The sequence below is a fragment of the Panthera uncia genome, chromosome B4, assembly GCF_023721935.1.
Source record: "Panthera uncia isolate 11264 chromosome B4, Puncia_PCG_1.0, whole genome shotgun sequence".
NCBI lineage: Eukaryota > Metazoa > Chordata > Mammalia > Carnivora > Felidae > Panthera > Panthera uncia.
The window spans coordinates 34,311,761-34,338,511 of NC_064809.1; the positions used below are offsets into that span (position 1 = coordinate 34,311,761).

At 47.4% G+C, this 26,751-nt stretch overlaps 1 protein-coding gene across 4 annotated transcripts in view; it reads right to left on the reverse strand.

The window, feature by feature from the left end:
* CACNA1C (calcium voltage-gated channel subunit alpha1 C) overlaps positions 1–26,751 on the reverse strand; it is a 658,891-nt gene that overhangs the window by 51,127 nt on the left and 581,013 nt on the right. For 2 of the 4 annotated variants that reach the window (XM_049627025.1, XM_049627022.1), the window contains exon 30: positions 12,712–12,795. In XM_049627025.1, coding sequence (XP_049482982.1) covers positions 12,712–12,795 — 84 coding nt within the window. Of the gene's footprint in view, positions 1–12,711; positions 12,796–13,357; positions 13,442–26,751 lie in introns of all 4 variants that reach the window. The other 2 variants (XM_049627026.1, XM_049627024.1) reach the window with 2 other exon arrangements.

Genomic DNA, 26,751 nt, shown 5'->3' on the forward strand with positions numbered 1-26,751 from the left:
CACACAGAAGTAATTTCAAGCTGCTTGAGTGCTTGTGTTCCTGTGTTAATGGATAAGAAGTTCTGTGTTTCTAGACCTATAATGGGGAAGGGAGTGTGAGTCAGACACAGGTAAATCTACACTACATGTAATGCCAGGGCATTAGATAGAGTTCCCATAGGAGGCATGGGCCATTGTTCTCCTCTTGGATCCACCCTGAAAACCACCAAAGCTTCCATTACTCCTAAGATCCCTGAGAAAACCTTAAGCATCTTCTGGGTCAATCCTATCCTGAACAGGACCAGAATGGAGACAATTTAGAGAACATATCTGGGTGATGTGGCCCTAATGAGTTAACCCCCAGCCATGAAAAATTTTAACCATTTTTCTTACTTCTTAAACATTCAGAATCTCACATGTGGGATTTTAAAATGTATTAACTGTGTGTTTCCTTGTTGCTTTTTAGCTTTTCACAGCTCTCATTGAATGAAGATCTCATGTATTTAAGTCATATTTTACTTCAAGATTTAGCTTTGAGTATGTTCTAATCACCTTTATTGTATCTTATTATTTTAAAAATATGTATTAACTTAATAATACTTATGATACACCTCTATAATAGGGAGTAAGAAGAAGTCAGGAGGAGCAATGAGGGAAGAAGGGAAAGGAAGGATGGGGCTCTCTGGGACTCCTATGTTGGGTCCCCAGCCCAGGTAATGATAGCTCTCCTAAGGGTCTCACTTTGGGAGAATCTGAAGCCTCATTTTAATTTGGAGATTATTTTTTTTCTTGGGTGTTAAGCTATGCTATTCAGAGGGCACTTTCGATCTGCTGGAGTGGTGTTTGTCAATGTCTCATATAAGCCTATTCTTATTTGAAGAACTATGTTTTTAAGATCCAGGGTCTCAAAAAAAACTAACCACTCATAATAAGAAAGCAATCATTGGGTGATTTCTAAGTGGAAATAGGAAGAAGCTTGAGATACAGCCCTCGCCCTCACAGAGCCCACAGTACACTGACATAGTGCCAACCCCCTAAGGACATTTCCTAGATGATCTTGTGTAGTCATTCCAGTCTTTGGTACCCTTGCTTGGCTGTAAGTGGAATCTCTTGGTGAGCTAGAAGGGGAGATTGGACCCACTGGGTTTGGGCACCTGCACCTCTAGCCCAGAGCCATGTTTGTGCTGTTTGCCACTCTGTGATTCCCTGGTATACTGCCCTGAAAGGTCACCTAGCAATAGTTCTACTTTTTGAACTAAATTTGGAATTGTTTGAAGGCCTGGAGTACTTATGCCATTCGTCTTTGACCCTTTCCCAGATCTGCTCCCAGTTCCCCTGAGTTAGCTTAGAGTTTATCCATCTGTGGTTTTCCTGGGGAGGAAAAGGTGGAAAGACTCTGAAGACTTATGCCCCATGAGCCTGGAGACCCTTCTACAGTGAGCCAACAGAGCTGCTTATCTATTCTGAACATTGTGGCTGAGTTTTCCAGTGGCATTTTGTCCAGTAATGGTAGGCACTCAGCAGCCAATTATTTAATTTTTGTTTTCTAATGGTCTGGTAATTTTCAAGGGTTTAAAAGATATTGGTCAATTAACTTAATTTGTTCATACAATTGGTAGAAATGAAATAAGGTTATTATTCAATTGGTGAGGCAGAGGTGGAATATTTTCATAAAGAATCCTGGCTAGTGGTTCCAGCTAACAGGCTAAGGGCAAATAGAAAGGAAACTCATGTACCTTGTTTAGTGTATTTATGCAGATTACCTAGGTTTTGTATACCTGGCAATGATGATATGAGTGGCACTGGACAGCAAATAGGAGCTATTTTCTGGAAAACTGTCTTTCTGAATCAAGCTCAGGATCAAATTAGAAGTTATCACCTCAGTGGATGAAGTCTTGGTTCTGGAATGTCTTTCCTGCTCCTTTTCACTGGGGTACCATCTTTAGACCATGCATGCATAGGATACTGAAGAGTGAAACTCAGGGAATACCAGAGGCTGATAAGGAGAGGATTCTCCTAGATGGAGATTTTTCCAAAAGGATGAAGGGGAGAATCAGTGGAACGTGTCTCCCAATTGTTAACATTACATAGTCAGTCTCTCTGAAGAACTAAAAGGTTGTTGAAAATACCTCTTAGCCATATAAAAGGGGAGTGTTTGGGGTGCCTGGGTGGCTCAGTCGGTTGGGCGACCGACTTCGGCTCAGGTCATGATCTCACAGTCCGTGAGTTCAAGCCCCGCATCGGGCTCTGTGCTGACAGCTCGGAGCCTGGAGCCTGTTTCAGATTCTGTGTCTCCCTCTCTCTCTGACCCTCCCCCGTTCATGCTCTGTCTCTCTATGTCTCAAAAATAAATAAACGTCAAATAAAAAAAAATTTTTTAAAGGGGAGTGTTTCTTTTCTCAACACAGCAAGGAGGTGAGGACTACTAGGGATTAGAAGCTGGGCAGTAGATATCTAGGCTGGAGTACCCAATAAAGCTGTATTCCAGGATATTTTCTCGAGATCAGGCCATTACAGAATGAAATCTTGCCATTTGCAGCAACGTGGATGGAGTCATTACAGAGCATTTTAAAGAGATAAGCCCCTGCTGCACTTTTCTGGACATGCTGACTTTGAAAGGTGCAGATTACTTTCTGATTCCCTCCAGGGAAGGTTGGCTCTTGGCTAAGTCATGAACAGGCCCCACAGAAGAGGAATGCACCATCCCAGTGGCCGCCATTGAGACAATGGTTATAATATCAGTTGCTAAAAATTTACATTCCTCTGAAACATGAGTCAAAAGCAATGTCACAGGAGCATGTGAGTCAGAACTGTTGCTTTTTTTTTTTTTAAGTATCTCTTGTCCAGAGCTTAGGGAGTGGATCTAATATAAGTTCCATTTCAGACCACCTGAAAGTCTGGGTCCAGCTGGCACCCTCCTTACCTCCCAAGCTATGCTCTCTGCTTCTCTCTATTCACTGTCTCTAATCTCATCTTAATTTGATCTGCAAGACAGGATAGCTGGTTCAGTTGTAAGAGAGTCATGGGATGGTGGAAGGCAGAGGGATTGAGGTTTTGTTGGTGACTAGTTAATCTAAGTTGGGAAGACAATCATCAGGTTGGTACAGGCAGAGATGACTGGAAATGGCAGGAGTCAGGGGCCTCTAGAGATATTTGACACCACCTTCACAGTCAGGAGCCAGCAAATGTAGGTTAAGGCAGAAGAGTCTTCATTATCCTTTTTATCTCCTCTTTCAACCAGGAACTAAAGTGTGGCCCTGCAGATGTGGAGGTGGGAGATGCTAAAACTTAGAGCCACCAGAGACGGCAGCAAGGAAGGGAATTTTAAGGAGACCAAAGTAAAATATGTTTTAAACTGTAACCCCTCTGAAGTTGAAGAGCTTCTTTGCTAGGGAGATGTAAAGTTTAAATAAGCACAAGTCAACTGGGATATATAGAAGCTGAGGGTAGCTGTCAATGGCTTTAAGATTTAAGGGAAAATGAAGGAAATATGGGTTGTTGCAAGCAGTTCTTAAGCAGAATTTCCATTTTGGTTTGTGGAGGAGGTCTTTGGTCTTTAGAGATGGATCTGTGGAGGAGGGGTGCTAGGAAAAGGAAGAAGGGGTAATGACAAAGGAGGCAGAAACACTGGACAGAAAAGGGCAGGGAAAAATGAAAGGAAGCTCAAATATGAGGCAGTGGAGAGTGGAAAGAGCAGCCCCCCTTTCCCCCTTGTCCACCTCCACCATGTTGGAAACCTCCTGGCTTGTATCTGTTTCCCATTGTAAAATTCTAGTCAGAAGGAGAAGGGCCCTTCTTGAATCTTTGTGGTTACAGACACACAGTTGAAATGCCCCTTCAGGACTTCCTTTAAGGGATTCTTTGGAGAGGTACAGAGCATGGGGGTTGTTGGTTCCTGGCTCATTCTTGCTCTTCCTGTCTCTGTGTGCTAGGTTGCTGAGAGTGGACAGCTGTGACCCCTGTATCATTAGCTGCACAGTGGCTAGCTCATGTGGCTGGAAGCAGCTAAAGCCTCAGGAGTCATTGTGTTATTCACCTGCAGCCTGATGGCTCCCCAGGTGCTATTACCTGCCAATAATTCATGCTAAACAAGACTAATTAAATTGTCAAGATAGTTTTATCTTCCCTTGGGAAGGACAGTCACTATCCTTCACTCAAGTAACAAAAGAAACCCATAAAGAATAAATGAATGAAATCAGTTTGTCAGCAGTGCTAACAACATCAAAGAATTCTATATATGAGAGAAAGAGAGAGAGAGAGAGGAGAACACAAGCCCAGCAGGACAGAGAAAACGGGAGACAGAGAACAAGAGTATGACAGAGAGAAAAGGTGCACTAAATATGAAGAGAAAATGGTATAGACTATGCTTTGGGGGGCACTCATGGGCATTTTTGAACCTGCCTGAGGTATAGATATCTCACATCCTCTGCTGGCTCATGGAATGTTCTAGATCCCTTTGCTTTAGAAAATTTCTGGCAACGACACCAACAGTAGCTTGCTAGCCTGTGGGAACTAATGTAAGAGACACTGGCAAGGCCCAGATGGTGGTCTGGCTAAACCAAGGGGTGTGTTGTGACAGCCTCCTTCCACTCTTCTATTTTAGGGGAAAGGAGAGGGCTGTGTGTGGACAGAAAAGACGAGAATAGGGACAGAAAGGAAAGGAAAGAAAATTAGAGGAAAAGAGAAAGTGAAGGGGTCTTGGTCAGAAGGCAGAGGGAAACAGGAGCCTTGATGGGTTATAACTGCCAGAACACTCAGACTGTCCAACACAGGCTGAATGAAGAACCGAAACCAGGATTTCCATACAAAAGCAGGTTCCCATGGACTTCTTGAGTCAAGCCTGCAGGACACCTCAAGGCAACAGCTTTGGGAAAACTTGCATACCAGGCTGATTTATCAGGCCTGACTTTCTATCACATCTGCCCTCATGGTAGTCTGTGGTCCACTGTCTGCACAGCAAACCTCTCCTTGCAGAGGCCCAGGGACTTTCAAAATGGCTCCTCATTGCCAACTAGACTGCTGATAGATGCACTGCTAAATCTCTTGAGGGCTAACTTTATTTCCAAGCAGAGTAGAAAACTGCCTTTGTAGAGCAACTGGAGGGTGGAGGGTGGGGAATATGTTTTTCACTCAGATGTCATGTTCCTCAAAGTTTTATATTAGACACACTAGATTTCCAATTTTTAAGTTGAGCATTACTATCTTCTCTAAAGAGAACGGTAACGTTACTTTTCAGAAGGTAGCTTACTGAGTCACTACCATCTTAGTATGAATTAGTATATTGGAAACAGGATATTTTGGTCACATTAGTTTTGTATTGGTGCTGGGGGTGGTGCTGCAAGTGGGAAGAAGCTGGAAGGGAGATCCATGAGCAATAGAAGAAGGGATCCAGCAAAGGGAAATAGAGGTGTACAGAGATGTCAAGGATCAAGTCTGCCCCATCCAGTTTAGTCTGAGATCAATCTTGATTTAATCTACCTTAGAACCAGCTCTGGACTCACTGACCATTGTCATATAGACAAAGTCTGGTAATGCCACCAGCTGAGCCCCCTACACCAACACACCTGATTGGGAGTCAGGGGCCCGGTTGTGGGTTGGCCTTGCTATTAAAAAGTGGTGAGAATGAGCACGTTGTTTCCTGCCTCTGGCCCTCTGTGTCCTCATCTGAAACACTGGTATATCCCCAGGCTCTGCTGCACAGTAAATACTCCATGCACATGTGCGGAATATGTGGAGATGGGCTTGGGCCGAAGGTCTGCAAAGTCGTGTCCACTCTAACATTCTTGGACGAATCCACTGTCTGCCTCCACCCCTCATCATGGCTCTTGAGGGGCATCAGCCCTGTCCTTCTTGTGCCCATTCTGGCCCCTTCTCTGTTATGTTTGGGGGCAGGGAAAGGCAGACCAAGAGGGCCACCCCATGGAGGCACTGTGGGTTGAAGGATGGAGAGAGGGTTGAAGCGTGTGTGTGGAGCTCTCTGACTCATCCTGGAGGGGGTGGATGTGCAGCACACTCTTTCTCTATGACTCAGGATGACTCCTTTCCCTGTCATTGCAGACCCTGAAACCAGAGCAGGAATCAAACTTGCTTTATTGTTTTTATGGGAAACCAGTAAGAGACAGTTATTTGTCCTGTGGGTCTGTGGTGGGAAGGTACCACTGGCTTCAGGAGACAGGGCAAGGAAGATTTGGGCCCAGCACCTAGAGGCTCCTGGGAGACATCCCTGGACACTCCCTGCAGTGGAGCCCCATCCCTCCCAGTCTTGTTACCACATTCTCCCTAGTGTCCCCCCCTTCCCATTTCCTTCTCAAGCTGCAAGTGTCAAGTGAGCAAGGGTAGTGGGGGCTGATTTACACTTTGCCCTTTTCTCCTGAGCCCTATTAATCAGGCGCATCAGTCAGGAGTATGCAGACCACTATCTGTCTGAGCATTCTCAGGGCAGTCTTGGCTCCCTTGGTCCAGCACTGGCAGCATCAATAGGCACAGAGAAGTTAGGCTGGGCAGCTCTGTGCCAGGTCACGGTGCTGGCAATGCACTGCATGAGGACCTGTGAGTGGCAGGGGCCCCTTGAGATGCCCAGGCAGTCTGGTCCAGGGATTTAGCCAACGAAAGTGCAGGAGTCGATTCTCTAATGGAAATGGATTTGAGATCCCAGTCTTGCCACCCATTAGCCATGTGATTTTGGGCAAACTATTCATCCTGTGTGAAGCTCGGTTTCCTCCTATGGAGATGAAGTGCTCTGAGGAGTTAATCTGACCATGTGCATAATGTCTTTAACATAGCCTGGCAAATACTCCTCCAAGAGAAGCCATCATTTCCCTCTTCCTCCTCCTCTTTTCCTGTCTCCACCTCACTCCTAATCAGCTAAGATCACAACTAGTACCATTGTTAATTAACTTGCTTTTCCTGTTCTGGTCATTTCTGTGGACTAGCACTTTGGCACCTAAACAAATCCTCCAGATTGTCTTCCCTCTGAGCACCCCCAGAAGCCAGCCTTCTTTCCCCTCGCACAATCTCTGTCCTGCTCCTTTCCCAGAAGGTCCCTTTAGGGACTTCTCTCCAGAGAGTTTCCACGTGAGATCTGCCAAAGCCAAGTGAGCCAGTTCCCACAGGTCTTGGGAGCTTTATGAGGAGCGCCCCTCTCGAATCTGCAAGGTGATGAAGGGAAATAAAAATGCCTCAAAGTATATCAGAAAAAGCCCAGTTCAGAATCGTGCAATGTTAGATCCCTCAGGTTGAGACCATCTCAACCTGCCCACCTCACCACATGCATTCGAGGAACCCCAGAGAATGGGGTTAGTTGCTCTAAGTCACAGGGATTAATAGTGCCAAGCTGAAAAGAGGACCCAGGCTTCTTAATTCACTATTTGAGAATGTTTCTCCATATCCACAGTGCGAAGATCCAGGCCCCTTAGCACTTTCTGTGGTGGAACAGTCTTTAAAATGCAGATTGGAAAAGAAGAGTGTTGGGCAAGGCTGTTGTCCCAGGCACCCAAGTTGATTCCAGTCTGGGATGTTAGGGAGCAGTTTTTGACGCTCCAGGGTCTTCCATGAATAATCACAGGGGTTACCTCTTTAGGTTTCCCTCTGGAAAATATAATTTCAGACCCAAGAAATAAAGTAGTCCCAGAGGGATGCGCTGTTGCACTCTGCCCTCACAGGGCACACAGAGGAAGGGGCCTTAGGCAGAGAACAAGGTTAACTCATCAGGGAGGAGAGGGGCAATGGCCGGTGCCTAGGGAACTCAGCAGAACTCAGTGGAATTAGACAAAGTGGGGACTCACGATCTGCCTCTAGTAACATCTGGTGTTTGTTCACAGGCATCTCCCAGAGAGAACAGAAATTCAACCACAGAGTGGCTGTGAGCACAGGGGTTTTGCCCTCTTCATGCCAGAGGCCCAAGCTCAGTCCTCGTCTTTCCTTTGCCTTTCTCCCTCTCTTGGTGCTCTTCACCACTGTTACAGCTTTGAATGGCATCTACATGCTGATGACTCCACGTCCTGACCCCAGACAGTGTGCCCAACTGTCTACCTGACATCTCCACTGATGTCCTCACAGAGCTCCTGTCTTCCTCATGCAAGCATGCTTCACCTGCTGTCTTTCCCAGTTGATACTGACTCCATCCTCCCACTGCTGAGGCCCAGCCCCAGTCATCCTGGATGCCTCTTTCTCCCACACCCACACCCAGTCTGTCAGGAGACACTGTTCTATTTTCAAAACAGGTTGAGAATCTGACCATTTTTTTACCACTTCTATTGCTACTGCTTTGTCGCCAACTACCATCACCTTCTACTTGGATTACTGTGTTTACCTTCTAAGTGGTGTTTGGGCTTCCACTCTCGACTCCTATAGACAGCAAGGTGGTCCTTTGGAAATGCAAGTCAGATCATGGACAGCTCTTCTCAAAGGCACTGGTGTCTTCCCTTCTTGCTCAGTGTAAAAGCCAAAATCTGGTCCCTGTACAATCCTCTCTTTCTTCTCCTCTGCTCAGTCTGCACCAGCCACAGGGGCTGCTCCTCCTGCCTGAAAGCTCCTCTCCCAGGTATCTGCATGGGTAACTCTGCACCTCCTTCACATGTTTGCTTTCTTCAGATGTCCCCTCCTCAGTGAAGCCCATCTTTTTAAGACAGCACCTGCCTTCACTGTTCCCCAGCACCTCTGATCCCCCTCAGTTGGCACAGTTTTTTTCCAAAATACTTATCATTTGATACACTGTATGATGTTCCTATTTTCTGTACTTACAACACTGCTCATTGTCTGATAATTCCCCAACCCTAGAATGCCAGCTCAAGAGCAATGGGCTTTGTTTTGCCCACTGATGTATCCTAGGTGCCTAAAATAGTACCTGACACACAGAAGGTGAGACTATAAACACAGTGAAGTGAATGAATGGTGGCTCCTGGGATTGGTGGAAAACCAATTTCCTGAGAGGATAAGGCACCATGGCCTGTGTAGTGAAGGCAAGGAGGAAAGAGACAGTATTTGTGGGGAGATGAATATAAATGTGGGGAGTATTTGACGGCATTTAGGATAAATACAGGATTCAGTGAGGGGACCAAGAGCCGATCTCTGTAGTTTTAAAAGAGTCAAAGATAATGAGTGACAGGTGAAAGCCCTTATGGATTCCTCTGAGGCTAAAAGTGTGGATTCCTGCCAAATAGAACGTATGTCTGGGAAAGGATGTCTTGTGATGACGGTATGGCTAGAAAATTCCAGGAAGGCCTAGAGCAGCACCCGGGGAAACTGCCCTGGGTGCTGTGAACTTCCTCATGCCAGGGAGCGTCCAGACCCATAACCTGCCGACAACGTGAAGGCAGAACCGTGTGGTGGAGGGACCTACCTCTGAGACTACACGTTATTGCTCATTGGTTTGTCATCCACAGCACTGAGCTCAGGGCCCTTCCAGGACCATGCTTGTGGAGGAGGCTTATGGAGGCCTGAGTTGTGGGCAGTGGTCAGTTACACGGTGCTTCCTTTCACCTGGCTGTAGCTGTCCAGCATGTTCCAGAGTCTAAGCATATCCAGGAAATAAGGGCCCTTGCAGTGTCTGTGGGTAGTAAGTTATACTTAGATATAACTGGTTGGAGATTGGGTCCTGCCAGCTACTCCAGTAGGGGTTTTGGAACAAATGTCATTTGCTTGGGTGCCATCGTCTCTCCCACTCAGTGGTGCTTTACAGTTACATAGAGTTTTAAAATAAATGCTCTTATTTCAGCCTCAAAACACACTGCAGTAAATATCATCATATTCCTTTGACAGATGAGGAAACTAAGTCTTTGGGCATTTTGGTAACTTCTATAGGCAGAGCTTTTGACTTCACATCTGGCCCTCTCTTCCTCTCCCACACTGCCTTTGGGCTTTGGGTGATGTTACATTTATTCTCTTTGTTCAGAAGCCATTAATTGTGTGGTGTGGGTCTCTGGACACCTTCTCTTGCTCTCGCTTATACACATTGTCCCCGTTTGATCTCCAGACAACCCTTCAGTTGTCATTTGTATGACTTTTAACAAATTCCTCAATCTGGAGGAGTGAGAAGAATCTCAGTGCAGGGTGAAGGGAGGCTGGAGGAGTCAGAGATATATCAGGACTCTCAGGTGGGATGACACATAGTTCCTAGTTTAGAAAATGGGAAAAATCCCTGTGTGGTTATTTAAAATATAAATTACGGAATGTCAGGGATGCCCGGCTGGCTCAGTCAGGAGAATGTGCAACTCTTGATCTCAGGGTTGTGAGTTCAAGCCCCACGTGGGGTGTAGAGATTACTTAAGTAAATAAAAAAGATTACTTAAAAAATAGGAATAGATTACACGATGTAAGAGCTGAACAAATCCTGGCTAGTGGGAGTACACATAGGAGGTTATGTGAGATGTGTGTGTTTGTTCAAGGCACCTTGGAGTGAAGAGATAGGTGCTCTAGCCCAGGGCACAGTGAACTGGCTACACCAAGAGGCCGAAATCCAACTGTATGGCTCTGAAAGGCACTTAAATCTCTCCATCAGCATCTTTATGGTCAGCAAATTGGGAGTGATAATTCTTGCCTGTGAAATTCACAGGGCAGTTATGAGTTACCTGAGATAAATGCATAGGTGAATCATAAGTAGAAAACCATCATCTAAACATAAGGGTCTGCATGATGATTTCATGCTCCTTTCTTGCCCTGCACACTCCTTCTCTATCCCAATGTAGCCACTTTTTCTGTAGAAATTTTATACCCTAGCAAACTTATTTTGCTTTGTTTTTCATTTAAAAACACTTATAGTTTGGGAGAAAATGGCAGGTTGAGTGATGTAGGCCTTGCCAACAGTGAGAATCACAAAGGTAGCCCCTGGGGCTGCAATGAGTCCTCCCTGCATCCAGGAGAGCTCTCAGTCTCTTGGCATAGATTCTTACAGAGCTGCATTACTGTGTTGAAGACAAACCCCTCTGAAGGCAGGGCTGCTCTTTCTTTTCTATTTCTCTCTCTGCCTGCTCCATCAGTTGAGAGCACCGTAAGGCACAGGCTCCAAGCACAAAGGTGCTGGCCTTTAGACATGCGTGGGTGACTCATGGACCTGATTAGCACCTGAGATTTGGGGCTCATCTAGCCTGAAAGTCCTAAAGTGTGCTCAGGAGTGGTGAGGGTGGTTGTGGGAGGTGTTGAGGGGAGGGGAGGCACAGAGCATGAGTAGGAAGATTGATTTTTTTTAATGATCTGATAATTTCATGGGAAAAGTCAAGGGAGAGTATGTACACACACACACACACACACACACACACACAACATGAGACAAAGACAACGCAGGGGGATCTCGGAGAAAGAAGGACCATCGAATCTGTAGCTATAGGGTGAGCAGGAAGGGTACAAGAGGTTGATGGGAGGGGAATGTAGGGAAAGTGTTAACAGGCTCCTTCCAACGTCCATCTGCTGGAAGGAAAGTAGATGGGCTTCTAGTCAGGGGAATCAGGCAGATATGATAACATGTCAGTTCAACTGATTGGGAGCAAAATATGGAGTGGAGCAAGGAGGGTAAGGATGGAGAAGGGAGATGGTGGCAGTTGGTAGGGTACTTTCAAACATCTTAGATCAAAACTCTACAGCGTCTGCTCCGTGCTGTTATTCAATGGTTCAGTGCATCAAAGGTTTGTGCAAACATTACCAAGTCTCTTAATTAAGGAAAAATAATAACAATAACAAAATTAAACGGACACATGTTAAAGACTAACCGCAAGAGGGCTTGCCTATAGATAAAGAGAGAAGGTTTAAACATGCCAGGTAACAAAAAGACATGTGCAGGAACTGGAAGGAACTGTATAGGAGGAGGCAACTTGGGAGAAGGTGGCAGGAGGCCCTGGGTGGGGGCAGGGGCTGGGGTTCTGTCTGAGGCTAGGGAGCTGGGGGCTGGGTTGTGATGGGGTCGGGAGTGGGAGAGAACCAGGCAGGTGCAAGAGTCAGTTCTCCAGGAAGGTTCATGTGGGAGTGAGACGCTCATCCAGAATCTGCTTCCACAGCCAGGGAAGGAAAGGCTGTGGAAGGAAAGACCCTGGGAAGAGCTCCCAGTGGATCACCCAACTGCTTGGTTCTTTGGCCACTCCAGAGAAGAGGGATCTGAGCAGGGGTCCTGACATGGTCGGTTCTCCTCTCCCAAAGGAGCCTGGGGGGACTGGGCTGCCTGCAGGGCTGCTGATGTTAAAATGGCAATGGAGCCCTTCCCTTCAGTGTGAATGTAATGGGCTGGTCTCTGGGCTGACAAGGCAGGCAAAGTCCAAGCCTTAACTTTGGTGGTCCACCATGAGGGAGCTCCTTTCCAAGGTGCCATGGGAGTGGAAGGTGAGACAGGGAAAGGCAGCAGTCTGGAGGTGAAGGTGGGGGTGAGGAGAGGCTTGGGTCCCTGCCCCAGCAGTGGCCCAGAAGTTGTAAACACCCCTTTGCTCTGGCACTCTCTGTTTCCCATAGCTGCATCCTCCTATACAGTGTGAGTCATGCCAGGCTGATTGTAAAGGGAGAGAGAAAAGATGCAGCAATCGAAAAAGGAAAGGGGAGGCCTAACTCGTTCCAAAAGTTAAAAAAAAAATCAAAATAAAGCAACAGGAAAAAAATCCTTTAAACCAACTTAAACAAACAAATAAAATAAACAAAATGAAAATAAGGAGGTGGGGAGGAGAAAATAAAATGAAGGAAAGAAAATGAACTGGGGAACGACAAATGAGTGTTAGAACAGGCACGGACAGTCAGGTACAGACGCCATGTACTTACGTTTACCTCGGTGATTGCTATATCAACAATGCTACCCACAACAATCAAGGCGTCAAATGTATTCCATGCATCACAGAAATAGTGCTGCATGGGGCAGAAAAGCCGAGGAAAAGAGAGAGAGAGAAGAGAAAAAAAAAAAAAACCAACAACAAAGGAGAAAAACAAAACAAAAAGGAAGAGGAAAAAATGAAAAAAAAAAGCATGAAAGAAAGGAGAGAAGAGAAAAAAATGAGAAAAGAAAGAGGTTACGTGGGCATATTAAATACTCTCTTACCACTCTACAGTTCTGGCGGCTCAAACCTGGGCAACCTGGTTCTCACAGGGCGGAGAGGGCTGACAAAAGCTGGGTTAGTTCAAAGATTTCCCCTGTGCCTGCCCCTTCGCTCAGCTCCGGGCTCCTGGGCCCAGCACAGTGGGGCAGAGCTGGGACAAACAGAAAAAAAGGAGGAGAAGCTCCCACTTTTTTTCCCCCATAGACGACGGCAGGTTCAATAAAAAGCATGACTGGAGGGGGGTAAAAACAGGAAATTAAAAAACCAAAAAAATAAAAGGAGGTAAAGAGAGAGAGAGAGAGTGACAGAAAGGGAAACAGAGGAGGCAGAGGAGGAAGAAGGAGGCTTCCTGGGGAGGGCAGAGTCATACTCACATTAGTTTCACTGAGAATGACGTCAATTATGCTGCCAATTACGATGAGGAAGTCAAAAACATTCCAGGGATCACTAAAGTAACCCTACATAAGGGAGGGGCAGGCAGGATGGGGATTAAAAAGGAATATTAGACAGACAAGAACAGAGCAACATCACCATCAGAATCACCGTCCAGGCACCTGAGTGTTGCTGCTGGAGTTGTGAGGGCCCTTATCTGTGGCCAGGAGCCCAAGAGGGAAGCAGGTGGCTGGGAAGTGGCTGGTCCAACCTTCCTGCCCCACCCTCCCACGGTCACAAGGCCCCCCTTCCTCCAGGTCCATCCCACATAACCACCCTCCTGCACAAAGGCTCTTTCTGTTTCCCACGGGGGGTAGGAATAGACATGGGGGCAGGCAATGGGAGTTGCAATGGCACAGGGACATGGTTGGACTCAGTCCCTGCTCAGCGTTTCCTATGCCCCCAGTTCTTCTCCAGCAGAAGGGCCTGTCTGCAGGCAGGGAGGGACACAGATGGAGGCAGGAGGGACATAGGTGTGTGATCCCCTTGAGGTGATTGGACTGTGGTCCTGTGGATGATTTGGGAATTCCAAAGGCCCTGAAAACCACAGCAGTGTGGTCCAGAAGGGTGGCCAGGTCATCTGGGCTCAGCAGTGACTCATGTAAAGCTCAGCAATAATGAGAGGACTGCCTCATAAAAACAATACCTCTAATAAGCTGGACTCTATGCAGCTAGAATCAGGGTCACCCCTGTTCCAGCACTGGACATGCCCTGGTGTTTCCAGGGACAGCTCTGTTCTGGCACAGGTTTTACTAACTGAAAGGAGACAGAGTCCAGGTCAGTCTTCTAGTTCAGTAATGTCAGATAGAGCCCTAGACAGTGCTTTCAGGGGTATCTCCTATGCACCTCCCCCAGCTTCCTCTCCTAACACCATCAGTTTGATATAGAGTCCCGTTGAAATGCAAATGCCACCCAAAGTGAATTAAATTATCAAAGCCTGAGAACTGGATTGATAGGGGTGGTCTGGGTAGAGGGAATGGGGATGCAGGCTTCATAAGAAGGGACTGGAGACAGTGGTGCCACGGAAGGGAGATTATGGCACAGAGTGGGAGGGCTAGTGTCCAGACTTCACCACTTCACCCTGTGTTCATGGATTTCATTGGTGTTCCATCATATTTGGAGAAGGGGAAGAGATGATTTTGAAAGACTATTTTGAGGTCTTGGATGATGAGTCAACCCAAGAATAGGCTGTCTCAGATATCCTAGAGAATTCCAGGAGTCCTGGGAGGGTGGACTCTTTACAGAGAAGACAGGTGTCTTGGGTCTGGACAACCTGCCTCTCTGAGAGGTGGAGGAGTCTAGAGAGCACTGCTTTGTGGTCACATGGGGTATATGTGCACAGTTCAGGCAACCCCAGGAACAGGATAGTCACATTACCCAGGGGTGGAAAGGAAAGGACCTAGTACTAAAGATATTTATCTTCTTAAAAAAAAGACATTACATTTGCTTCTTCAGTTTTTCAAGGAATGTTCTGCAAAGGGGACAAGACAGGGCTGGGCCACATTTGTTCAGCAGGACCAGAATTTTCCTATTCTCTGAGACACTAGCTGGGGCCTCGAGGTTGCTGGTGGCAACCTCTAGAGGTTGGGGAGTGGGTATGAAAGCATTAAGGGTCCTCTGAGAGTTTCCCAGACCTCTTTCCCCAGTTCTCTTGAAGGCTGCCAACTCTCCCTTTTAATATGTTACTCACAAGAGCCAAGAGTCTGTTCTTCCATCGTCCTGGCTCTATCCAGCTCCCTTAACTTCCCCACTTCCCGGCCATGCCCTCTTTCCAGAGGGATCGCAAGACATGCTGTCCTAGGGCTGTTATTCTTAGTGTGGGAGGTCAGGTCACAGGGAAAGGGGCCTCTCAGTTCCCAGGCATTTCTGCCAAAAGAAAACAGAAACGCCAGTGCGGAGACTTTGGACAGCTAGACTGGAGAAGCAGAGGTTGGCCAGGGCGTGGGTTAGGTGAGGGTCAGCTGGAAAACATGGCTTTCTTGTTGGCTTCCCAGAATAGTTTCTGAATATATGAGAGCCTTTGAGGCAGAGGGAGACTGTTCTCTTCTATTTAAGTCACATGTTATAAGCAGGAAATAACTAATTCCCTCCCAGGTTCTTAGATATAATTCACAGGGCAAAGGGAGAAGATGGATTTTGAAAGAAGGGAGGTAAAGAGTGAAGACCCCAAATGATATAAATATGTATGTGTTTTAGACTTTGGAAAACACTGGGAGAGTCTCTCTAGGTGGAAATACCATCTCTTTGGGGAGAGATATTTCAGAAGGGAAGGAGAGGTGGGGTCGAGGAAGAAAAAGGAGAGAAACAGGAACCAGAGCAGAGTCCAGGAATATTCAGCATCTAGCCTAGAAAACGTGGTAACAAAACATTATTTGGGTGTGGGGGCAAGAGGAGAGATAGGAAGGGGGAAGGCTCAGCATTCAGGAAAGGAAGAGGAGTTGGAGCCTTCTCATTCACCAGAGACCTGAAACAAAATGGGTGAGCCGGCCTGGTCTGCAACGCCTCTGAGAGAGGAGAAAAGGGAAGGAAGACAGAGAGTAGGGCAAAGGCCAGGATAAACACACAGGTTAGTCACCTGGTGAGCACCAGGGGAAGGACTGACACCTAAAGGGACCCTGCCAACTACCCGGTTGGGCAACACTCATTACCCTTTCTCTAGGATTTCTTTGTGTACATGCAGACAGAGGGAAAACACACGCCAGCCCATTCCTCCTTGACCATGGCCTTCTCCCAACCTTTCATGGCTGGCTTCCATTGGTTGGACTCTCTTGAGATGAATGCCTCATGCCTCATCCTTGCCATCACTAGGCTGTGCTACTGAGGCTTTTCATTGACTCCTCTGTCCCTGGCAAGATACCTGGTAGGCCCAGTGCCAGGGCCTCCACTGGGGGCAGAGACCGACCAGTTGCCTTATTGGTAAGGGCTCCCGTGGACTCTTCCCGAGAAGATTTACACACAGCTAGAATGCATGGGTGAGGGAGCATGTTTGGGGTGGGTGGGTGGCAGGATCCCTTTAAGAGACAGATTTTCACCCTGACTCGTCCATACACCCACCTTCCCACTCCTCTATCCCACAAGCCCATCAATTCTCTAAGCTGGACCATGAAGACAGTTTCAGACCCAGTTTTCAGGTCTCTGTTTCCTTGGTCCACCTCCCCTCTGCCCTGCCCACCCCCCCAACAGTCCTTCCTCCCACCTGTTCCAACCCATCCCCAGAAACAAGGTGATCTCCTCCATTTAGACACCTGGCCAAATCCCTATGTGGGCAGGGCCTGGAGGAATATTTTTTCCCCTGCACACTCTGGAGTGTAAGAGCTTAGTATTCTCTCTCTCTCTCTCTCTCTCTCTCTCTCTCTCTCTCTCACACACACACACACACACACACACACACACATACTGCTTAGCTCACCACCTTATTTGCTGGAAACCACAGGTAATACAGATTTTGCGGGTGTAATGGAAGAAGGAGGGTGGGAAAAATTGTAGACTTTTTCTCTTATCAAATCAGTTTAACCTGGAGCCAAGCTGTACCTGTGACTCCTTCCTTCCCTGGTGATGAAGTCCCAAAGGGTAGGGTAGAAGTCGAGGTTAGGAAGAGGGTTTTCCTTGCTCTCCTTGAAATGGCGAACCAAACCTCTTAATGTCCAGCTCCTCAGAGACAAGCAGGGTTGATCACCCAGAAGGGATGGTGTTTGGGGCACTAGAAGGCTTTCCCTTGGCTTCCTTAAATCCTGCAGATGTAGTGGGTTTTCCCCTTTCAAATCCCAGGCTTTGGGGATTAGTTTGGAAGATGGGCCTCTCCTCTGGCCTTCCTGGGGCTGGTCTCATGTGTATCCACTCAGGCTGCCAAGCGGCCACCCCTGTGATGTTGCTTATACTCTCGGCATCACCTGTTTTCCTGAGTGCTGCTGGACCCCTGCTCACCGGCTGAGGTGGACTGACAACATGTAGACCAACCTGATTCTAGCTTTAGCAAATCATTGTTGGAAAGGAAAAATTGCTGCAAAACACCACATTGTGCATTTTGAGTACACAAGAATTGTGGATTTCCTTCCCTTTTGGATAATCTGTGCCCTAATTCACCTCCATCAGTGAAGTTTCCAAGTCGAAAGAGCGCATGGTCTCTGGAGGTAGGTTGTTGGCTCAAATTCTACTTCTGACACTTTACTAGTCGGGTAATCTTGAGCAGATAAATTCACCTCTCTGCGCCTCAGTTTCCCCATGTGTAAAATGGGAAAACTATAGGGTGATAGTGGGGATTAAGTGAGGCAATGCTTGTAAAGCATTTAGACCTGTGCCTGGCCTAAAGTAAGCTCTAAATGAACATGGATGACTGTCAGGATTAACTTGAGCTCATCTACCTCTCTCCTCGTTAAGCAGGATTCACAAGTTCACTTTTGTGTGTGGGACTGAGTAGAAGGGAAGGCAAAGCGCAGGTGTGTGGAAGAAGTGGGGAAGAAGTAGAAGGTTCTAGGATAGTGAGCTTACCTTTTGTCTGCATCTAGGGCCTTTTCTGCCCACTTTGAGTCATGAGTGAGTACTTTGACTGTCTTTTGAGACTCTTGAAAGAAATCTGGCTAGTACCATTTGGAGATTGATGACAGTTTGTGAGTTGTCATGGCTCAATTTTGTTCGAATCAAGGTCATGTAGACAGTTAACTGCCAGGTTCTTAGAAACCACTATCTGTGTTGGCGGAGACCCAGGCCCTTGTTGTTTTGCCTAGAAGGCTGGGAGGAGAGGATGGGCTGCCACGTGGGTCTGTTTTCTGCCTCTGATCCCGGAGAGCAGGGCTGCTACAGAGAGATTATAGGCATGTGCGTTTGCCCTTGAATTCTAGATTCTTAGCTCCTTCCCTGCCCAGAGCCGAGGTCTCCTCTGTAATCTCAGAGGCAATAAAAGCTAACAGGTTGGTGGTGAGAAGGTATCACAAGAAAATCTGGGATTATGTTGTGTCTTCTTAGGGATTTTGAGGTAATGATGATTTTGCTGCCATCATTTTTTCCCCCCTCTTCTCTATTCCTGCCTGCCCACCTTCACATCTACTTCTGATGGTAAAGCAAAGAAACACAGAGGAGGTGATGAGGAAACTTTCCTGGCCCTGATGCGGAAGCTGACCTGGACTTTCAGTCTGTCCGGGGGTGTTTACTTCCAGAGACACTAGAGCCCCAGAGAGTGTTGCCAGGCACAGTGTCCACATGGGAGACCTGAGCCGAGATTAGCAGTGGAGGTGCTGGAATTGAGACAGAGAAAGGCCAGGGAAGGAAGAGTGTCAGAGGGAGGGAGAGCCCAGCTGGCAGGAGGCAGAGATGGCAGAGAAGCAAAAGAACTGCAGGAATCAGGTGAGAAGCAAAAGGTGAGAAGGGCATGGATGGGGAAGGTCATGAAAGGCAGATGGCAGAGGCAGAGGGAAGGATGAAAAGAGGTGTGAGAGAGGAAAAGCCATACGGATAGTGGGAAGCGGGGAAGAAGGAGAGAGGAAAGGAGAAAGAGGGGGAGTGGAGGGGAGCGTGAGAGGTGGCAGGCAGGATGCACAGTGCCCAGAGGTGGACTGCGGTCTCTAGCAGCTCTGCATCTCAGGGGGGAAGCTGGGAGTCCACACAAAGCTGGAGGAGGGGGTCAGGCCACCTGCTGGAGGCAGGACCTAAAATGGAAGGGAGAGGCCAACCATGGTTCATCCTCCCCCAGGGGAAGGGGGTCCCTGAAAGAGAACGAGAGCCCCTGCTTGAGTGAGCAAGCATTTGAGAGAAGGTACATGAGGCAGGGAGCTGAGCAGAGGTGCTGGTGTGGTGGGGGGAGGTGCCCAGGTCCTTGGCAGCACTGGTCTCTCCTGGGTTTTGGGACATGGGACTGAGGCACGGGTGGGGGTGGGGGGAGAGCAAATGAGCCAGGGAGAGGCGCTGAATGCAGCTGGCAGCACCGCAGCCGTGGGGAGAGTCGATCTCACAGAGTATCAGGGAGCAAAATGGTAACTGACACCAAGCAGAGATAATATGAATTGTATTATGTTAGGATGTCATTTAGACATAACAGTAATCATGGAGATTAGTGGTGTCTAAAGGCGAAGTGGTAACTGGAGCACGCAGCTGCTCCAGGCACCTGGCAGCCTGGGAGGCAGTAAGGATTCTGCCTTCTTCTGTCAGCTCCTACCCTGTGGTGTGTTCATTCAGAGGCTCCTGGAGGCTCACACTGTACAGATACCTGGGGACAGTGGACACAAAGGGCAGGAGCCAGCAGGGGGCTGGGGTTAGGGACTGGGTCCTTGGCCCTGGGGAGAGGAGACCCAAGGTGGGTGGTGTGACAGGGCTGCCCTTGAAGTTGTTGGAGGAACTGGACACTTTGAACTGGAAATCTTCTCCATGTTTTTTTAAATTAAGTTTTTTTCATCCCCAGGAATGTTTCAAAGGCCTTCTTTCATTTATTTATCTTAGGAGCACACAATGAGCACTACTAGGTGCCTTACTAGGTGCCACAAGATTGAATAGATCTGACACTTGCACTCTTCCCCCCGGGAGCAGATGAAAAACTGGGGGTTATTGACTAAGTTCCTTTTGGGGACCACAGAAAGCTCTTTCTGTGCCTCAGCATGCACCTGGGTGGGCTGCAGGATCCCAGGGGCTGCTTCCTGCTACTACTGAGCTGCTTTCTGCCCAGGTCTCCTCCAGGACCAGGGTGCTAGATGGATGTGTCCCCATGGTGGGGACAGGCCGGGCAGACACATTGCAATGTATGCAGGCAACCTGCAGTTCAAATAAACACCACAGACATGCTCCGAAGGACAAGGGAAGGCAGAGAACAGGCAGTGTTGGGAGTGGGTGAACGAGGAGATTGAACTCGGACCTTGATAGCCCTCTGTGGTCTGCCTGCCTTGAGTCCTCTCTCCAACCCAGCTGGGAAGACACTCCAAACCCAGATCGGACAGGTCTCCTCCGTGTCCTTCCTGGCCTAGTGGGCTGACCCCTGCTTAGTGAAGGGGTAGGGGTGACCAAAGCGCAATTGTGAGAGGCAGCACCTGTGCCCACTTTAGTGCATGAAACATGAACTGAATGAGCTACTGCCCTGTTTCCAGAGATGAACCTTGAGTTGTGCAGGCAGGTTCCCATAGCCTCTGCCTCCTCCTCTGTCAAACAGGAGCAATCACTATGCAGCCCTCACAGGCTCTGTGAGGACAGCCTCAGTTCACACGAGACGTGTTCAGTGCCTACTGGTTGCAATGTTGCTGCGAGGACCCCTCTACTGCTGCGGTCTGAGCAGTCAGTAGGGTGGCCTTGCCCATGGCCTTCCTGCACTGCCCCATCTCCTATAGTAGCATCTGGGAGCACCAGCAGAGCCTCAGACCTGGTGGGGCGGGTCTGAGGATCCCTCTTCCCCTCCCAGACTCAGGGTGTTCTGGTTTCTTTCTCAGTGGCAGGGCTGGAGAAGCGAACCACGGCGTACTTTCCACAGGGCTTCTTTACACAGTGTGAATAATTTCCCACATTAAATAATTAAATGTAATAGCTAATACCACCCTTCCCACACAAAGGCTTTATGCAAGTCATGTAATTATTTTTTATCATTCATAGTGACTTTTAAGCTCTCAAGCACCAGGCAGGAAAGAAACCTGTCACAATGTTGCAACAATATGCAAATCCCCTGGTACTAGAGCCACCTTGGGGAGGCCCCTCCCTGACAAAGCCCATTTGTGGCTGTCTGCGTGCATTGTTTGGCATCAGGTACCCTGTGGACATCCCACAAATAAATAATAATCAGGCTGCTAAGAAACAGGCAGGAGCTACGCCCTACCCAGCGGGTACCTCTTGACTCTGCTGAAGTCTGCTGCCAGGGGCTCAGGGAGTTGTTACGTGGTCCCTCCTTGCTGCCTCCCTTCCTTCTCTTTCCGTTTCTACTCCTTTGAATGAGACTTACATATGTGGGGAGTTTCTGGGTTGAGGGGGTTCCCCTGCTGGTGGGAGACACTGGTTTCTTAATAATTTGGATAAACAGGTTTCAAATATTTCGAGAATTAAATAAGAGGCTGAATGAAGTCCTACCTTAGCCTAGGGCAGTAGTTCTCACTATGGGGTGTGCACTGTCCTCTACGGTGTTTGGGAATCTGTGGGAGCACCCCTAAGATTCGGGGGGTGAAACTGGTATTTTGTAATGGGGGTGGGTAGACCAAGGATGCTAAATGTCCTGTTATGCATGGGACAGTTCTGCCTAATGAACTGTGGTGTGTCCTGTATGACTTTTGGGAGACATGTAGGGTGCCACATGCAAATAAGGACCGTCAGTTATAACTTATCTTAAGCTTTTATTCTAAGGTCTCATATCTCTGCTCTTTCCTTGACTTCTACTTTTTGTGTGGAATGAATGCTACTAAATACAGACTTTCCCCACTGCATTAAAATTCAGGGATTTTATATATATGTGTATATATATATATGCATATAATATAAAATTTATGTACATAAATATTACATTACATTTAATATATAAATATTACCTTATGTGTATAGATGTGAATTTTGTGTACATAAAGATTTATGTTTCCTCTGATTTTCTTTAAGAAGAATTAAGGAGGTATCACAAAGTGTTACAAAAAGAGAAATTTGGTTCAAAAAGGATAGAAGACAGCTAATCTAAAAGGATGTCTAAGTTTCTATACAACTTTTAAAAGAAAATATTGCTTACTCTTGGAGCTTTTACAGTTGAATTTTCCAGGTTGGTGAGGGAATAGAAAGTTGTTCAGTCCAAGAGTCATTCATACTTCTTTTTTTTTTTTTTTAATTTTTTTTTCAACGTTTTTTATTTATTTTTGGGACAGAGAGAGACAGAGCATGAACGGGGGAGGGTCAGAGAGAGAGGGAGACACAGAATCGGAAACAGGCTCCAGGCTCCGAGCCATCAGCCCAGAGCCTGACGCGGGGCTCGAACTCACGGACCGCGAGATCGTGACCTGGCTGAAGTCGGACGCTTAACCGACTGCGCCACCCAGGCGCCCTCATACTTCTATATCTACACTGAACCTTGGCCATTAACCAGCCACTGAGGACGCTGCATCTCAGGGTTTACCCATGGTGTTCCTCAGGTAAGCATTCCCCAAGTGCTTTCACAGGATACACAGGTGAGATCTCCCTTGGGTGGAACTGTCCCTCACACTGAGGGACATCCAACATCGTTGGCCCCACCCACTCAACCCTCAATGTCAGTTTCACCTCCTTGGATCAGTGTGGGGCCCTGCAGATTCCCAAAAGTGTGTTCTGTGGGACAGTTCTGGGAGATGTTAATTAGCATATCAAAAAACCCCAATGAAACAAAAGAAACAAACCAAAAAACAAGGATCCAGTCCCCTAAAAATGTTGCAAGTGTTGATTCTCATAGCCTTTCCTGGGGCTTTAACCTGGGGCAGTCTTGGAGCACATCCTGCATCACAGGCTCTGAGTCCTACACGAAGAAACCTGTCTCATTACACTGAAGACAGCAGTTCCCTAGTTTAGGTGGCGATGTTAGGTCCTGCCGAATGCCACTCCAGATGGCAGCTCTGTAGGTATTAGCAGCCACTCCTTTGGCTTTCCATCTCTGTTTCCCTCTCTAGCTAGTTCTTGGGAGTGACCTGGGGAGGGTGAGAGTTGAAGGGGGTTTCCTCATAGGGTGTTAGACCTGTCATCGAGGGGTTGGGATCATCTCTGTGAGGAAGGACACAGGGTTCCTCAGTTTTCCCAGGGGATGCTGTCTGTGGAGGACAGTTTTGGTTTGCTCTTATTCAGGTGACATTTCCAGAGACTGACAAGTACCAGGTGCTACTGTGTTAGCATCTGGAGGGATATAAAGGTGGGCAAGAGGTAGTCCTGTGAAAAGACTATCCTGACCTTCCTTTGATTCCTCTGTCTCACCCTCACACCTCTTCACCATTGGGCAATGTCACGACTCTGACCACCTCTCTCTGTCCTCCACTGCTGTCACCTGTGCTTCCAGGAACAGACTCCTGCTTTCCCTCTTGGCACATAACAGTGCATTCTTCTTTAAGCAGTTAGCACACTGACTCAAAAACATGAATCCAATTATATAATTCCTGCTAAGGCCCTGCTCCATGTGGTTTCTGAGGGCAGTCAGGGTAAATCCACACCCCTTACAGATTTTGAAGGGTCTATATCCTCTAACCTTTTCTCTTACTCACTGCTCTCAGTTCCTAAAACAAGTGGAGCTTATCCCTGCCTGCCTCAGGACCTTTGCTCTCACCTCTCCCTCAAATGCTCTTCTGGCCTTTTCAACCTCTGGGCCTCAGTTTAATGAGGCCTTCCTGACAACCTTATCTCAAACAGGTGTCTCTTGCCTCAGTCATGCTCACCCTGTGGTGGCCTATTTTGCCCAGCATAGCACTTGCCCTATTCCTTAATCTCTTTGTCTCTGCACTACACTGTGAGCCCTGTGAGATAGTACCATGTCTCAACATCATCACTGAGGTGCTCAATAACCATTTGTAGAAAGAAAAGATGGAAAAATCAGTACTAGTAAGTAGAAATGACAGAAGGGCACATTTCAGTTCAATATAAAGAAGGATTCTCAACAGAGCTGCCTGTAGAAATAGGGGATCCCTTATGGCAGAAAGGAGGAATGTGTAAAGATTTCTGCATTGATGGAAGATTGATGATCTTAATGGTGTTTTCTTTTTTTTTTTAACGTTTGTTTATTTTTGAGACAGAGAGAGACAGAGCATGAACGGGGGAGGGGCAGAGAGAGAGGGAGACACAGAATCGGAAGCAGGCTCCAGGCTCCGAGCTGTCAGCACAGAGCCCGATGCGGGGCTCGAACCCACGGACTGCGAGATCGTGACCTGAGTTGAAGTCGGACATTTAACCGACTGAGCCACGCAGGCGCCCCAATGGTGTTTTCTGATATTACCATTTGGATTCTCTTTTCCTTGTTCTCCAGTTTTGTAATTTGCATCCTGCATGCATGCATTAAACTTTCACTGAATGCCTCTCATAGGACACAGAATTGCATATGAAACAGTTCCTGCCTTCCAGGAATTGGGCAATCTAATTTTTGTCTTCACATCTTGAAAGTCTTCTCATGTCAAGTGCATGTGCATGTACGTGTGCATGTGTGTGTGCGCATACATTAATATGTAGGCTATTAGACGTTGTCACCTATCAGGTGACTGTTCCCTCTCCTGAAAGTACCTGTCACTTCAGATTTGGAAGGGAAATCCAGGTGGTCCTGATAAATCCAGGGAAACAAGGGGCCAAGGACAGAATGAGGGAATGAGGGGTATAGGGAGAGAAGGGGCCTCAGAGGAGGTGGAAGGAGTGGGAATGGAGTGACTATATCAGTTTACATAGACTTGTTACTTGAGAGTGGCTTGCTTTCATTCTGTCTCTGATTTGCTTATAAGGAAGAACATGAACATTTGCTGAGGACCCACTAGGTACAGAGCGACATCTCAGTTTGTTCATGTTTATTGTCTCAATTAGGGTGTAGTGGTTAGGGCTTGGCTTTCGAATCACCTAAACCTGTGTTAAAATCCCCCCAAAACCAACAGCAAAAAACTAGCTCTGCCATCTTGGACACATTACTTAGCTTTTCTCTGACCTTCAGTTTCCTAAATACCATCATACTAGTCTCACAGATTGATTGGGATAGTGAATGGAGAATATCTAATGCAATGTTCTTCAGACACTTAATATATATTACTTCCTTCCTTCCTTGTTCCTGAATGTTACTTAATTTAACATATTGGAATTGGTACACAATGGGTTCGTGTGTTTATTCACTGCTTCTTAAGTAGAAACAGGAGTACCAGGCTGGATAGGTTTTCCGGGGATGAATGAGATAATGAAATGGGGACTCTGCAAGACCAAAGAGTGAGCCAAAGTCAGGGAGGTCTATTCTTAAAAAGGCAAAGTGAGCAAGGCTATGCTCACCAACCTGCCTGTCATCACTGTTGTGTCCCTGGAACCAAGCACACTGCTGTGTCGGTGCTCAATACAGTATTTGTTGAGTTGTTGGTGAACTTTAGCCTATTTGGGAAACCTGGTCTGAAGTCTAATGGACTGGGAAAAAGAGTAGCTGGTGCCCCAGGGATCACCAGGGACACACCTTATATTCAGCCCACAATAGCAAGACTAATTCCAGACCACACTCTTCCCACCTTCCTTAGGGTCTTCCTTAGCTCAGGAACCTGGTGGGACAGGACCCACAGGGAAGGAGGCTCAGCACTTGCAGCTGACAAGGACTGGGGAAGTCCAGGGATGAACTGGCCGAGTCAGGAGAAAATCCACACTGTGGGATCCTTGAGCAAGAGACTGCTGTCTTACCCTGTCAAGAGGGCTCCCACCGTTATGAGTCAATTTCTGGTAGAAAATTAACAGCTGGAGAACAAGCGGGGAGGGTGAGGTAAACCATCTGGCTTTGTGAAGCCAGAGCAGCTGGGCTGAAGAAACTAAGAGACAGAAGACAGCAGAAGCTGGGAATATTATGGGTAAGAAGCGGTGTCTGGAGCTGTGCTGCCCAATATAGCAGCTGCCGGCCACATTTGGCTATGTAATTTTAAATTAATTATAATAAATATATTTGAAAAACCCATCCTCTGCTGTACTAGCCACATTTCAAACATGCAATAGCCACAGAAGGCTATATTACTGACAGTGCATATGGAACATTGCAGAAAGTTCTATTAGATAGAGCTGGTCCAGAGGCCTCACTTCATCCCTTAGATTTGAAATGCCTTTGGACCCTAATTCGTTCTACAACAGGAAAAGTCCTGAGGCTTCAGTTGCTCTTATTCAAGAAAGCTGGGGTACCAGGAGGGTCAATGAGGGATTTTCCTTTGGTTCTTTTGACCTCTCTGGACCATTCTCAGGCTAGGAAAGAGCTGAAAGGGGAGGTCAAGGTTTTGATCACAGGATGCTGCCAGGGTCAAATGCCCTTTAGCATCCTCCCCTGGGGGAGATACTGAGTGGGCAGCAGCCAAGGGGAAGGTGATACATCTCAGCAACAGCAGATCTGCTTCTTCATCCCTCCATGACCCATGTGAAAGTTTACAGGGAGCAGAGGAGTTAGGAGCCTTTTACTGCGGGGATTCCTACCTTTCTGGGCAACTGACTTCTGCTGAGGAGGACAAGCCTGGAGCCTCTCCTTCTCTCCCCACCTCCTCATTGTGCTTGCTGAGTCATTGTCAACAGTAAATCCCAGGCAGCCACGTGACATCATCACCCCTTCTGGTACTAAAACCTGTAGCTAACAGTGGAATATCTGTGACCAGGTTTTTGCCTCTCCCTCCACGGTGATGTCAGAGCTGCCCAAATGGGCTAAAGTCTTGGAACAACCCAGGATCATTCTATCAGCCACCAGGTG